Below are 13,380 nucleotides of genomic sequence, written 5' to 3' on the forward strand. Positions count from 1 at the left end.
TGGTATGCAGAAATGACTTGACACGGGAGACTTTATATATACCTCAATAATACTTGGATGGATGGATTTGGAGAGGTTTGGATTATAAAGTTGTCTTAGGAATTGATTCTCGATAAACATGTTTAAACAAGATGTAAAGGTTAATGACAGCCAAAAACTCAAAAGAGTATCATGAGGCATTAAGGAAAAGCGATCATTTATGGCTACTGGAACAGTTTATCATTTAATTGGGGTTTGAAACCAAACTTCTCCTCAGGAGGATAGATGGGTCGATTCAGGTGAGATCTAATGTAGATCCAATTTTCTATTTACTCGTGGGATCTGGGCGGTTCGGGGGAACACCTCGGCTCCTCTCTTCTTGAGAATCCATACATCCCTTATCAGTATATGGACAACTATCTCTTGAGCACAGGTTTAGGTTCGACCTCAATGGGAAAATAAAACGGAGCACCTAACAATGTATCTTTACAGATCAAGAACTATGAGATCGCCCCTTTTATTTTGGGGTGACGGAGGGATCGTACCATTCGAGCATTTTTTTCATGTTTTTCTCGGAGGTCTGGAGAAAGCTCGAAATCGAAAGGAAGAACGTGAAATTCTTTTTCCATAACAAAATCATCTTCCAAAGCTCTCCAGCTCTTGGAGATAAGAAGGGGCAAGGAATTTCCATTGCATGGAAATGAATATTGGTTGGACAAATAAAGATGCCTTCAAGAGCACCATTGAAGGTGCAAATTCATGTTCATACATCTGTTCTAAACAGTAAGTCAATATACACCAACCATACATTATACAATCTTGAATCTTTACTTGAATTTCATACAAAAATTATATATTTAAGACTTAGATCAACTTATCATCTTCGCTTTAGGGTTTATGCAAATGGTGGGTGAGGAAAGTGATGTCTTCTCTTTTCCTAAAGGAAAAAGATACCGTCTTTGTTGAATCGTTCATCTCGCTCATCAAATGTTAAGACTCTATATTGGGATTTTATCGATGAAACAAATTATGGGAACTTGGGTTCGGATTCTAAATCCTGAACGTGGGTTGATATAGTTTCATGTAGCTCTCAAGATTAATGTATTCATAACTTGAGATAAACAAGCCCTCGTAAGCAAATATAAGTTTGATTTCAAATTATGAAAACTTGGGTTATTGTAACAAAAGGTTCGGCATCTGAATCCTAAATGTGGGTTTATATAGTTTTATGTAACTCTCGAGATTAACGTATTTATAGCTCGAGATAAGCAAACCCTAGTAAGCAAATATGAGTTTAATTTCTTAACTTTACACGTGCGAACGAGTTATCTCCTAGAGAAAGTAGAAGCTCGCTCTCACAACGTTCTCCCACTCGCTTTCTTTTCCCATCCCTCTACTTTTCAAGAATCTAAACTCTCCAAAGTTATACAAGGAACCATCCAACTCCTGCCAGCTTACAGCAACTCAAGATTCCATTTTGCCAATTCAAATCCAAGCAAGTCTCCACGAGCTCACTGATATGTTTCCTTTTCAAGCACAGAACTCTCCATATTCTCTGAAAGGTGCAGAACATTTCCCACCAGCCAGCTAAAAGTTAGAATTCAAAAGCTTGGCCTCATTTTTCTATGTATACAATTCAAAAAACCACTTTATCTTTGGCGAATCAAAAGCAGGGAAGAAAGAAAGTAAGATAAAACAGCCTTTGTCCACATGAAATTGATGTTCAAAGTCATGGACTATTATACATAAGTTATTGAGATAAAGTGGTACCAGCCTAATTATGAGATCCCACATTAGTTAGAAAGAGGAACAAAACATTTTTTATAAAACCGTGAGGCTAACAGCGATATGTAACAAGTTAAAGCTGATAATATCTGCTAGCAATAGACTTGGACTATTACGCTACTACAATCATTCTTCCTACTTCATCGGCCAAAAGCAAGCTCTAAAAATCAAACCTAACCAATAACATTAGGACTCAAAAGCGCCGGAAAGTCTCAAGTCGGCGGCCGCCCACTTAGCGGCGGCTTCGTTGCTAGTGGTAGGGAACACCAAAACTAAGGATGAAAAGTGGGTTGTGGGGTTATCTTTCCGGGAAGTTTCATGATTTCGTTGGAAAAGGGTTGCTGTCGTTCTCTCATCTTTCTTTTTAGTGGGGATTTGCTTTTGATTGTAGTGGAGATCTGGAGGAATCTCCAAGGACCAAGGGAAAGGCCGAGATGTGTTTGTTTTTATCTTTCCCCACTTTCTTTCAGTGCATTTTTTTTAGAGCTTTAAATGGGTTAATGATTAGAGGCAAAGACAAAGCTCTATAACTGAGAAACTGCAGTTTTTGGTACAATGAATGTGGATGTTTTTCTTCTCTTCAACCTACTTAATGGGGTGCTCTGTAATGGAAGTAAAGCAAATGAAGGTTTGCCAACTCAATGGAGAGATGAGTCTTGAAGTCTAAGACAGAAACCTAATCTCTTCACTTTCAAAGTGACATTCAGTCCTGGCCTGGCCTATCTAGTTGCTTATATAGTGTAGCTTGGTTCATTTTACCCCTAAATCATCATAGAATTTGGATCATACAAGTTCTTGAAAAAGAAGTATCAGTCGAATCAAATCGAATCAAAACATCAAATCAAATGGTTGGTCTCTTCCACAAAAGTTAGAAAACTGGGCATCACCACCTGACTTTCCAACCTTGTAAAGGTAAGTAAAAAGAAACACGGGGCATTTTCTTTTTTCTACTACAACATTATATGGAGGTAAGATTCAAACCTCTAACCTTTTATTCAATAACATGTTTTAACCAGTTCACTTAGGCTCCAGGAAAGAACCATTCTGGAAAAAGAATGAGAAAGTTAATGAGAAAAGTTTCCACATGTTACACAACTCAAGGATACTCCTGCAACATACAATACAAAATGTTGAATGTACAGTTCAGCAAAATACAGGAAGGATGGAAGATGTTTCAACTTTTAACCCACAACTCCTTCCCAGGAGAAAGAAAGAGGAAAAATGGAAGAAATAAACTCTACAAAAACAATGAATCTGGTGCAAATTTAAAGAATCATCAGCTCTATTTTATTGGGGAACGAGATAAATCACAATATAATTTGGGTATGAAACTATGGTTTAACCTATGGGATCCAAGTATTACCCCAATGTCAAGTAATGACGACCATTTAGTTCTTTCTCTGACAATATGTTGAACACGATTATGGCCGCCATGGCCTCCAGACCGACCTGAAGAAAACAGCCGACGATTGTAATGCTAGTTTAGTCGTCTCTCCCTGAGTAGAATATTCATACTTTGCAGGTGAAATGGTGGTTGAAGAAAAGAATCATCCAAGATGTGTCTAAAGTTCCTCTTTGCTGAACTTATTCCAGGCTTCCTGTTTCAATGTAAGAAAAATTTGACGGTAATACACAGTTAAAACAAGTAAAACTAGTAATTGAATTAGACTTCGAATCTAAAAGCAGTCATAAATTGATCAGCCAATTCTTGGTACAAGTAAAATGGGAAGAATAGTCATCAATCAAAATCATTTGTTTCTTTCTTTCTCCTAGGATTGTTATATTTTCACATAGAAACATTCCAAAGAGGAAATCATCAAGTAGTCTCTAATTCTATACATAATCAGCATCTGCATTGGAGAGTTGAAGCTCCATGAAATTTTTAATTAAAAACAAATAACCCAGTTCTCTACATGTAAACAAACTTGAAAGATCGTATGCCTTCATCGTTTAGAAATCAGAAACCAAGTTGAGATGCAGGCTCGAAACTAGGATGCTAAATAGTGGGAAAAAAAAAAGAGGTGAAAATGATAATATTTTCAAGTCACCTTGAGAATATCAAAAACCTTCTCTGCGGTATATTTCTGTTCAATACTGGCACCCTTCTGTTGAACCTTATCCGGATGAATGCACAAGACTGCCTTCCTATAAACCTTTTTAACTGAGGAAGAAGTAATCATATCTGTCAATGAAACTGGTTCCCAACCACAACCGGACCAGAGAACCTAATCAGCAGTAGAATGGAGATTAATTAGCATGCTAATAACTGAATCTATGCTGTTTGCAAATTAATGGCAGAAAATCTGGGATGGTTGATCCAAAGTTAGAGTTCGATCTGGTAAAAATATACTGCGATATGATCATCAGGAGCAACTAACCCATACTTCCTTACGTATATAACTGGATCAAGAGGTTCTGAATGTCCATGTATACACACACATTAATAAACGAAAAATATTGTTTAGATAAAAACAGACCACAGTCCAACCCCTGGGAACAGAACCAGAGGACCACAGTCAAATGTGATGCAATGTCAGGCAAGTAAGAGTGTTACATTTTACAGTAGTACCAAACTATAAATGATTGTTTTAAGCCTTTTTGTATCCTCTCGAGGTGTCTTAATTGAATCATGTTTCCAGTATTAACTTGTGTACTGACGAAGCCAAAAAGAAAATTTAATGCATTTTAGTTACCTTGGTTTTCCATTATTCTCAATAGCAGCCTAGACTCTTCCTAAATCCCAAGTCTTTACTATCTCAGAACCCTACAGAATGCATCATAAAGCAATTCCAAAAGTGAAAAGTTTCTTCTCCCCGTGAAAAATTAAAAGGGAAATACAAGCAGCTTAAGATTCCTAAATCTTTTAAGAATAAATCTTCAACCCTTCTCTTGGACCTCTCCTCTTCTTCTGCGCAGCTCCTTTCCCTCCATATGTAGTCTAATTCCAAGTTAGCCACTATAGACAGCTGGTATCTTTCCAATAATGCTTGGGATCTTCAGCTGAGAAGAGGTTTAATAGATATAAAATTAGAGGAATGAGTAAGCCTCGCTGTTCTGCTCCAAGATCCCAGTCAAGCCAATGATTTGATTTGTTGGACAGCAGACCCATTTGAGGTATTCTCAGTGAAATCGGCCAAAAAAGTTCACCATCTTAGGAATCCATGTCTCACTTTCTCAGAGAGTTGATTTGGCAAGGAAATAGTACAAAAAAAAAAAAAGACAATTTTTTTTGGTTGATACCTAGCCCATGGGAGCTTGAATACTATGGATAGGGCTCAAAAGAGAAATCCAGATCTAGCCGTGTCTCTATCTATGTGTTTGACGTGTAAAAGCAATGCTGAAACTAGTGACCAGTTCTTTCACTATCCTTTTGCGCAGAAAGGTAGGAATTACATCTGCAATCACTTTGATTGTGCTTGGTGTCCTCCTAAAAAGAATGAAGATGGGCTTTTAGACTTAATTTCAGGATGGTGGTTAAAAAAAAGTAAAATCGTTTGGACAAAATCTAGAGCTCTTCTTTCATTCCTTCGGAAAGAAAGAAGTTATGCATGTTTCTCAGATAAAGTACACTTTTGTTAACTTTTGTGGGCACCTTCAGTATACAGCCTCAATTGGAATGCTTTACACATAATCTTTTGTAATATTCCCTCTGCCCTCATTTTTTCTTTTTTTTTTTTATTGGAGGCCTCTGTTTGATCCTACTTTGCACACGCTAGGATCCCTCATCCCTAAGGCTTAGGTTGTCTTCTGTTTTGGTGTGTATGTATCCTCAATTCTAATTAAAAAAAAAATAAGAAAGAAGCAAAAATAGAAGAAAAAAAAAGGGCAATAGGTTAGGAGCAGAATGAAAGAGAAAAATTAGAACCAAGAAACACACATATTGCAATGATGATAACAGTGCACGCATGTTTCCTTCCTTCCCTGCAGCCCAGCGCTTGATAGCAACATCTAAAGACTCGGCAATCCTCTGTCAAAGTAAACAAAATTGGCAGTAAACCAACCAAGCCTTTGGATTTAACCCAAATGAGAACTATACTTGTAAGACAAAAGACTAATATGGCAATTTAATACTAACACACTTCTCTTCTTGCTCGTGCAGTGTTTGAAAGTCACGTTGATTCAAATCAGCCACTGCTCTTGCCTGAGAATCAATTTGAACTACTTTCAATTCAATGACAAAAACATCCAGCAAAGAAGAGAAATCTAGCTTCTTATAAGGTACCCCAAATGTAACAAAGAAGGAAGAAGAAGAAAAGAGAAACACTAACTGCACGCTCTTGGGTCCTTTGTAGACGACCCAATCTGGCTCTTCTTCTTTCTTCACTCTCTCCCTCAACTTCATCAAAATGTCCAAATAAAGGAGCATCTACCATGAGAAAAAGGAGGGATGGGGAAAATCAGAATTTAAAAAATTGGAGGGAAAAAAAAAAAAAACAGATGAGAAAATAGTGTTCATTTGCATATAGTCGTAGCTAAAGCAGCACTTCATGGTATATCACCTCCAAAAACCGATGTAAGATCATCCACAAGATTTAGAGCAGAAGAAGATTTCTTTATGTTGGATGAGGCTGCAAAAGAAGTTCCTTTCGGTATTTCAGGTGGTTTGTTGTACTTAGGAACGTCAAATAGAGGATCCTGAAAAATAACCCCACAACATTTACAGAACTATCAATCCAGTAGTTTAGGATACTGATAAACAAATACAATATTGCTTGCAAGTGCAACAAATTTTCATATTCTTTTTTCTTTTGTGAAAAATTCGATGGTGTTGAATGCGTCTCACCGGAGTTGTTGTTCGTGACCTTGGAACACTCTTTGATCGAGGACCTGCATTGAAAAAGGAGTCCAGATCGTCTACAGTATTTTGATGATTTACTCCTGCAGCATGTGCATCTTTACCATTTCTATTCACTGTGTACGTTGAGGCATTGACTTTTCCCATTGCAAAGTTCTCCAATTCATCTATAGGAGAGGAAGAGGAACTCTTAACTGCACAGAGCATCTCGATATTGTCAAATTATGATGAGATTGGACATCAATATTTATGAATATAAGGAAGCTGAAGCACCTTTATCTGCCTTTTGCCCTGGCTTTGGTATTGGAGGAACCCTGAATGGTGAGGAAGAATTTGACGGGCTGTCAAATTTTGTGCCTCCAGAACTACTGAACTTACTAATTTCCTCCAACGGATTTAAAAAAGCCTTAGACGAACTAAAAGTTGGTATTGACGTTGATTCTAGTTCTATGAAAGGATCTTTGGCTGAACCGAAAGTTGATTTAGTTGGATGAGAAGTTGATTGCTGGGTCAGATTGTCCAGAACGCTCGCTCTGGTCAAATGAATAAAAAATAGAATGCATCAGTTTTACAAGTACTCACACGTACGAAAAAAATAGAAATGCTCGAATAGAGACATCATGATGGAAGTCACCAGGTGAACAACACCATAGAGAGTTTGGCAAAAAGGGAACATAGAGAATACAGAAAATAGATTTCTGCAACAATCAAGAATATTCTTTTTCCTATTGAAGAGCGTTTCTGTTGCTGCACCATAAGATGAATTGTTAAGCCATCATGGTATTCAATAGCAGAAGCGATATTATCGGTTTCATTCCAGTAAGATAGTTTGTACTTCGTTAACAACACAATACAATGCTGTTGATTGGAGAGGAACGTTAAGCTAGCATTAATTCACCTCATAAGGAGAAACAAATGGAAGCATGCTAGTATAGATCACTTGAGGTAAGTAAAGAAAGTCGAAAACATGGGAACCAAAACAAGGAAATTGGCTTAGTTGTACGCATTTTATTATAGCTAATCTTACAGTGTAAGGAATGAAATTGTTATTTCATTATAGGTGCACCCGGTAGCTTCCAATATGAATTGTAAGAAACTAGAAATACACAATAAATTAAGCTAAATTCTACGTCAATCTTTTCCTATGTTCAATCCACACCCGCACGACAATGGTAGAGCAAACTCACCAACAAGAAGAAGAAATCAAACCACATTTTTCTGGTACCAACAGCATAATGTAGAGAGCTATGCAGGATGATACATTGATTATACCTATTAGTTCGAGATTTGCCATTGCCAAAGCCAGAAATCAATTCATCAAAAGTGGCTGCATTATTATTTGCTGCCTTTTTCAATGGCTTCGGAATTGTTGTCTTCGCCACATTGCTGCCGAAATTACCAAACAAATCATCAATTTGAGAGTTCTGATTCGTTGATGAGGAGAACGATCGGACCGGATCCTCCGTCTTTGTTGTAACCGAGCTCTTGAATCCGGGAATCCCACCAAAAACATCATCATAAGTTGGATCTGAACTCTTCGACCCAAAAAATATTGAATCGTAATCAAAAGAAGACGGAGAACTTCCGGAATGCCCCGAATGTTTCGTTGGCTGATTGAGACTCCCAAGAAAATCACCATAATCATCAAGCCCCCCGGGCTTAGTGTTTTTCTGAAAAGATACGTCACCAAAGCCAGAATCGAACGAGGAATTGCCATTCAAACCCGAATTATACCCGGATTTCGGAGACTGGAAGGTGTTTGAGGAAGTGGATGCCTTCGATGCAGCCATTGGAGCCGATTTTCCTTGCGGCTTCAATCCAAATCTTTCCGTCAATACCCCAAAATCGTCCATCGCAGGCGTAATCACAAAATTGGAACAGTGGGGATCACAGATTCAGGCTCGAATTTCCGATTCCGTAGATCTCAACAAAAAGGTAGAGTAAGCGTGAGAATTTTTCTTCCTCTTAAAGCAAACCCAAAATTCTTCAAACCAAAAGCGAGCAGGAATCAGAACGAAAGGAACTGGAAAACAGCATAAAACTGGAGCCGGAGAAAGGCGGATCCAAAAAACGGGATCGCTTGATTACTGTTCTTCAAAACAAATTCTAAGGTGGAAAGGGCAAAGAATTAATGCAGAAAATAATTGAACCATAAACATTAAAGAAGCTTGAAATCCAGAATGAGAAATTACCGCACGAATAAATTGAGTGGAAGCCACGCGGCAAACACCAACTCTCCTTTTCCCTCCCTTCGTCATGTCGATTCATTATTTAAGTCAAGGTCTTGACTTTTCCTAACAAATCATTCATTTTAAACAATTTAAATTTATAAGTTTTTTCTTTATATTTTATTTGAGATTAGAAACATTAAAATAAATATAGTAAAATTTATCTTGGATGGAATGTTTGTTTCAAATGAAAATAAAATTAATATTCTCTAAAACAAAAAAAATTGTACTTTTAAGTTTGAAAATTTTACATTTTTGTCCCTAAACCAAAAAATATATATATAATACAGCAGCAACAGCAACTATTTGCTAACTAGACCTTTGAGTTTAGAAAATTACGTTAGTTTTTTTTCTTTCTTCATCCGTTCCCTCCTTCACATAGAGTTATGGCTGATATGGCAACGTACAAGACTTTAGTAATTTTCGTGTAGAGCTATGACTGATATGGCAACATACAAGACTTTAGTAACTTTCGTGTAGAGATATGGCTGATATGGCAACGTACAAGACTTTAGTAACTTTTGTAAAGCATATCTCCAATGTTGGATTTGAACTCACCAATATAATTTGGTCCCAAGATGTTGGTCCAGTGTCAATAAATATTGTCCATTTTGGCTTCTTGTGTATTGCAACCTCATCGTTTTAAAATCAGCTTGCTAAGAAGAAATTTCCACTTTTATAAGAATGTTCTGTTCCCCTCTCCAATCGATGTGAGATCTCACAATCCACCCACCCTGAGAGTCCAACGTCCTCGCTGGCACACCGCTCGATGTCTAGCTTTAATATCATTTGTAACAGCCCATGTGAGAAGTTCTTTCTCCTCGTCAATATTATTAGAAATGAAAGAGAGAGGGTCAGACACATTTGAGTTACGAAATCTGATTTCGATGGTTCAAGTGTTCGTTTTCTAGACAAAGTCTAGGGCAATTTCTCATTAACCAAATAAAAAAGTGTTTAAAGACAGTGGAGTTAACACCATTGTTAATGTTATGATTGTAATAAACTGTTCTCACGGCCCCCTCCTAATACCAAAACAAAAACACGACTACTCAGCACCAGAGGGTGCAGCGGCAGGAGGCTAGGGGGTAAAAGAAAACCTAAAAAACAAAGCCGTTGCTGTCTGAAGAGCTTAGTTTCTTTCCATCTCAGTGCCTTTTGGCTCTAGATTCAGATTTAGAAAGTGCGCCACCTGAAAGCTTGTTCAACTCATACAGCAGTCCAGCGGAGAACAAGAAACTGCAGCAGAGGTAAATAATAATGCTTTGAAGTTAGAGTTCCAAGATACTCAAAATTTTGGTCCAATCAATAGTGAATCTTATTGTTCTGATAGAACTTGCTGTTCTACTTCATAATATAATAGCTATTATTGATCTCAATATTTGAAGAAACAAATGTCTTGGATTGGTCCCTTTCTCTTCGAAATTACTATTTCAATTCGTGTCTTGCACGTTACGCCATGATAGGATCAGTTTTTAGCCTTATGATGATAACTTTTGAATCTTTACGAGGTCTTTATTATTTTTTGTAGTGGTTCCTTCTACGTTCTTTCTCCAAGGGATAGTAGCTATGAAAAACAGTTTAAAAAGGATGTGGATAAGTCAGAATACCATGTTGTGATGCAAACTCTATGAACAGTGCTTGCAGCAATCAATGCAACTGCTTCTGCTACAATGACTGCAAATGAAAAGTAAATGGTTAGTTAATTCTTAATTCATCTCCAAGGAATTGGAAAATGTGGGCACAATGCTGCTGTTCATAATAATTTATAGTCTACTGAATTAGCGTGCATAAAGGTTCTTGACAAACATCAACGAAAATTTATTTGAAATGAAGTAACATAAACGAAAAGAGCATCTTAATCCACAAAGTTTGAACCTTTCTAGATCCTTTTTAATCAACTTCCAGTTCCAAATTAAATCAAATGAATTCTATTGGCAGACATTACAACAGCGTATATTGCGGTCTTTTGACATTCTTCAAAGAGTAAGCTCTGGTACAAAATCAGGACTCGAGAGAGTACTAGTTTAAACAATGAAATTGTCGTTTCATTTCATGTGTGATTGACGAATCAAGGAGAACATGATTTACAAACATCCAACCAATAGCATAATCAAAGCCAAGATGAAGATACAAATAATTATTTTAAAAAAATACAAAACTACAGACATAGGTCCATACAGATTCTTTCAACTCGCTCGCGACAATCATCAACATACAAACGCACAAAGGATTTGACTATTGGAACTTAGCCACTCAGTAATATCATAAGAATACATTGTAGCTTCCATGAATGTCAACCTCCCCCAGAATGTCATGATTAGCTACTAAACCTAATAACTATGAACATTTAAAGAGAACAGATAGGTTTTGCTGGAGATAATTATAAAATAAATGAAAAATATATATCAACTCTGCAGCACTAGTATTAGAGAAACTTATTAGGCAGAAAAATATGTGAAGTCAAGAGCACGAGTCATTAAACTTACCAGCTCCCCATCCAGTTCGCATGCCACATGTTTCCTGGAAGTTTCCTAAGAACTGAAATAAATAAATCAAGAAAATGCAAATTATCGTGCTGAATCAACAATTTCAGCTGAGAAGCATAAATTAAATATAAATTGAGCTCATAAACTGCATCTTCATGCTGTAACGAAAGCAACAAATTTGGTCTTGAGTTCAATCTTCTGTTCGTACGCTAATGTATGCAACAATCGGCACGTAAGCATAACTTGCCTTTGATCCATAAAATAAAACTGATTCCATTACGTTTGACAGAAAAACCAAGTCCAAAATGTCACAATTATATCTAATCTGGAAGATTTCTTACAAAACCAGAGAGAACTAAAAGCACAAAAATGGGAACTCCAGCGCTACAAGAAAGGAGGCTAGAAATAAAAACAAAGGAATATTGAAGAAATCTTTGTAAGTTGTAAATCAATTTGACGCAAAATGAAAGTCACGAAATATGCAATTAAATTTCATTTAGAGAATATCACTGATCAGTGTCTATGTATTGACAAAATACGTTATAGAGATGTATGCAACGGGATCAACTACTGATAAAACTTGAATTATTTCATAAAGTTTCTGTAAATTCCCCATCCAGAAAAGGCCACCGGATCCAGAAATAACGCAAGGATAAAATGCATCTACAAGTTTTTGAAGCTGGTATAAGAATAAAAGAGCGTTCGAACTCACGGTTAGAAGCACTAGAAATAGAAGAGAACTAATGAATCCTCCAAGTATGGTAAACAGCTCCGAAGAAGCCAATTTTCCTCTATACATCTCTTGAAGTGAAAGAATGACAGTGAACAGAAGAAATGAGTAAAGCATGGAACTCCCAGACCCCGCCATGGCCTTCAATAGTCACAAACACAAAAACGTCATAACCAATAGTCAACTACCAAACCACGAGTAATTACAGCAACAGAAATCACAAACCAGCCAAAAAAAAAACTAGATCAGTGATTAAAATGAAGAACAATTCGCACTAACTGAGAATGCATAATCCAGAGATTCAAATGTAAAACAATTACAAAAGGAACATAGAAAATGCGGATCCGAAACAACATGGATAATGAACATCTCAGTTTCATTGGAAGTAGACGATTAGTTCAAGATAACCTAGTTATAAGAATCGACTAATCAGCATTAATCCAAGTCGTGCAAAGATAGATAATCTGAAGCAAAAACCAATAGAAGATGCAATTCAGTTCAAATTCCACTCAATGGGATCGAAAGAACGGTAAATTTTAGATCAAGATCATGATTTCCTCCACAACTAAATGGATCGAAGGAGTGGTAAGCAAATACCTCTCAAGCAGCAGCTCTATCGCAAAGGCTTTCGGTTCCTCCTTCGATCGACGGTCTACGTTATGTCGTATACCGTTCTGGCAAACCTGCGTCTAAATACATCAAACGGTGTCGTATCAATTTTTGTATTAAAAAAAAAAATCAATTTTTTTCCGGCGCTAACTCTCAAACTAATTAATTAATTCAATTTTATAAATCCATTTAGATCTTTCATTAAAATTTCCATTTTAAAATCATTAATATATAAAACTTCTCTAAATAAAAATATTAAAATCAAACAAGTTAGTAACAGTTTTTTATTAATATAAATATCATTTTTTAATTTTATTGAGGCGATTTGAAATTTTAAAATAATTTAAATCGATACAATTATTAGTTTGAAGTTTTAGCGAGATAAGATATTATTTTCAATATTAGAATAATACAACTTTTTTAGGGGAGAATTCAAATGATCGAGATTTTATAGCTTAACCTAGAAACCAATATAATTTCATAGTAACTTAGTTCGTCATCAACTGACCTCAAAATAGTCTAAATGTTAGAACAAACTTCTACTAAACTCGATCACTTGACGATGGGGTGTAGGAGGTCTTTTTTAGCGCATCTTTTTCATATCGATCAAGCGGGTTATACTATTCCACTTTAGCTCACCTAATGATGAGAGAGGATCTAGATTTGTCAGCAAACGATGATGATGTCCACTCCAAACTAGATGCACTTAACGAAAGGGAACTCTCGCGATGAAGAAAGAATTTCCTTCGTAATTAAGCAACATCCTTT

The 13,380-nt window shown here is 36.5% G+C and overlaps 2 protein-coding genes across 6 annotated transcripts; both read right to left on the reverse strand.

The window, feature by feature from the left end:
• Positions 1-2,832: 2,832 nt before the first annotated feature.
• LOC111796981 (uncharacterized) lies at positions 2,833-8,770 on the reverse strand. 4 transcript variants are annotated; one of them, XM_023679822.2, is made up of 10 exons: positions 8,752-8,770; positions 7,832-8,665; positions 6,833-7,092; positions 6,548-6,753; positions 6,264-6,399; positions 6,033-6,130; positions 5,840-5,905; positions 5,642-5,731; positions 3,813-3,989; positions 2,833-3,362 (listed from the first exon to the last, which is right to left on the reverse strand). In XM_023679822.2, exons 2-10 carry the CDS (start codon positions 8,410-8,412, stop codon positions 3,327-3,329), a joined length of 1,650 nt encoding a protein of 549 aa, XP_023535590.2. In that variant the 5' UTR covers positions 8,413-8,665; positions 8,752-8,770; the 3' UTR covers positions 2,833-3,326. The 4 variants fall into 4 exon arrangements, 1 of the variants encoding a protein (XP_023535590.2); XR_015422891.1 differs by lacking the exons at positions 2,833-3,362; positions 8,752-8,770 and adding an exon at positions 4,458-5,191 and having other exon boundaries at positions 3,851-3,989; positions 5,844-5,905; positions 7,832-8,731; XR_015422889.1 differs by lacking the exons at positions 2,833-3,362; positions 8,752-8,770 and adding an exon at positions 4,458-5,191 and having other exon boundaries at positions 3,851-3,989; positions 7,832-8,731.
• Positions 8,771-9,669: 899 nt separating this feature from the next.
• On the reverse strand, positions 9,670-12,714 carry LOC111810474 (uncharacterized). Of its 2 annotated transcripts, none has more exons than XM_023697182.2 (5): positions 12,601-12,714; positions 11,986-12,144; positions 11,274-11,325; positions 10,395-10,461; positions 9,670-10,023 (listed from the first exon to the last, which is right to left on the reverse strand). In XM_023697182.2, the coding sequence occupies exons 2-5, from the start codon at positions 12,139-12,141 to the stop codon at positions 9,933-9,935; spliced, it is 366 nt and encodes a 121-aa protein (XP_023552950.1). In that variant the 5' UTR covers positions 12,142-12,144; positions 12,601-12,714; the 3' UTR covers positions 9,670-9,932. The 2 variants fall into 2 exon arrangements, with proteins under 2 accessions (XP_023552950.1, XP_023552956.1); XM_023697188.2 differs by lacking the exon at positions 12,601-12,714 and adding an exon at positions 12,412-12,573.
• Between the last annotated feature and the right edge of the window lie 666 nt (positions 12,715-13,380).

This window comes from Cucurbita pepo, chromosome 1 (assembly GCF_057944985.1).
Source record: "Cucurbita pepo subsp. pepo isolate OVF chromosome 1, ASM5794498v1, whole genome shotgun sequence".
Classification (NCBI taxonomy): Eukaryota; Viridiplantae; Streptophyta; class Magnoliopsida; order Cucurbitales; family Cucurbitaceae; genus Cucurbita; species Cucurbita pepo.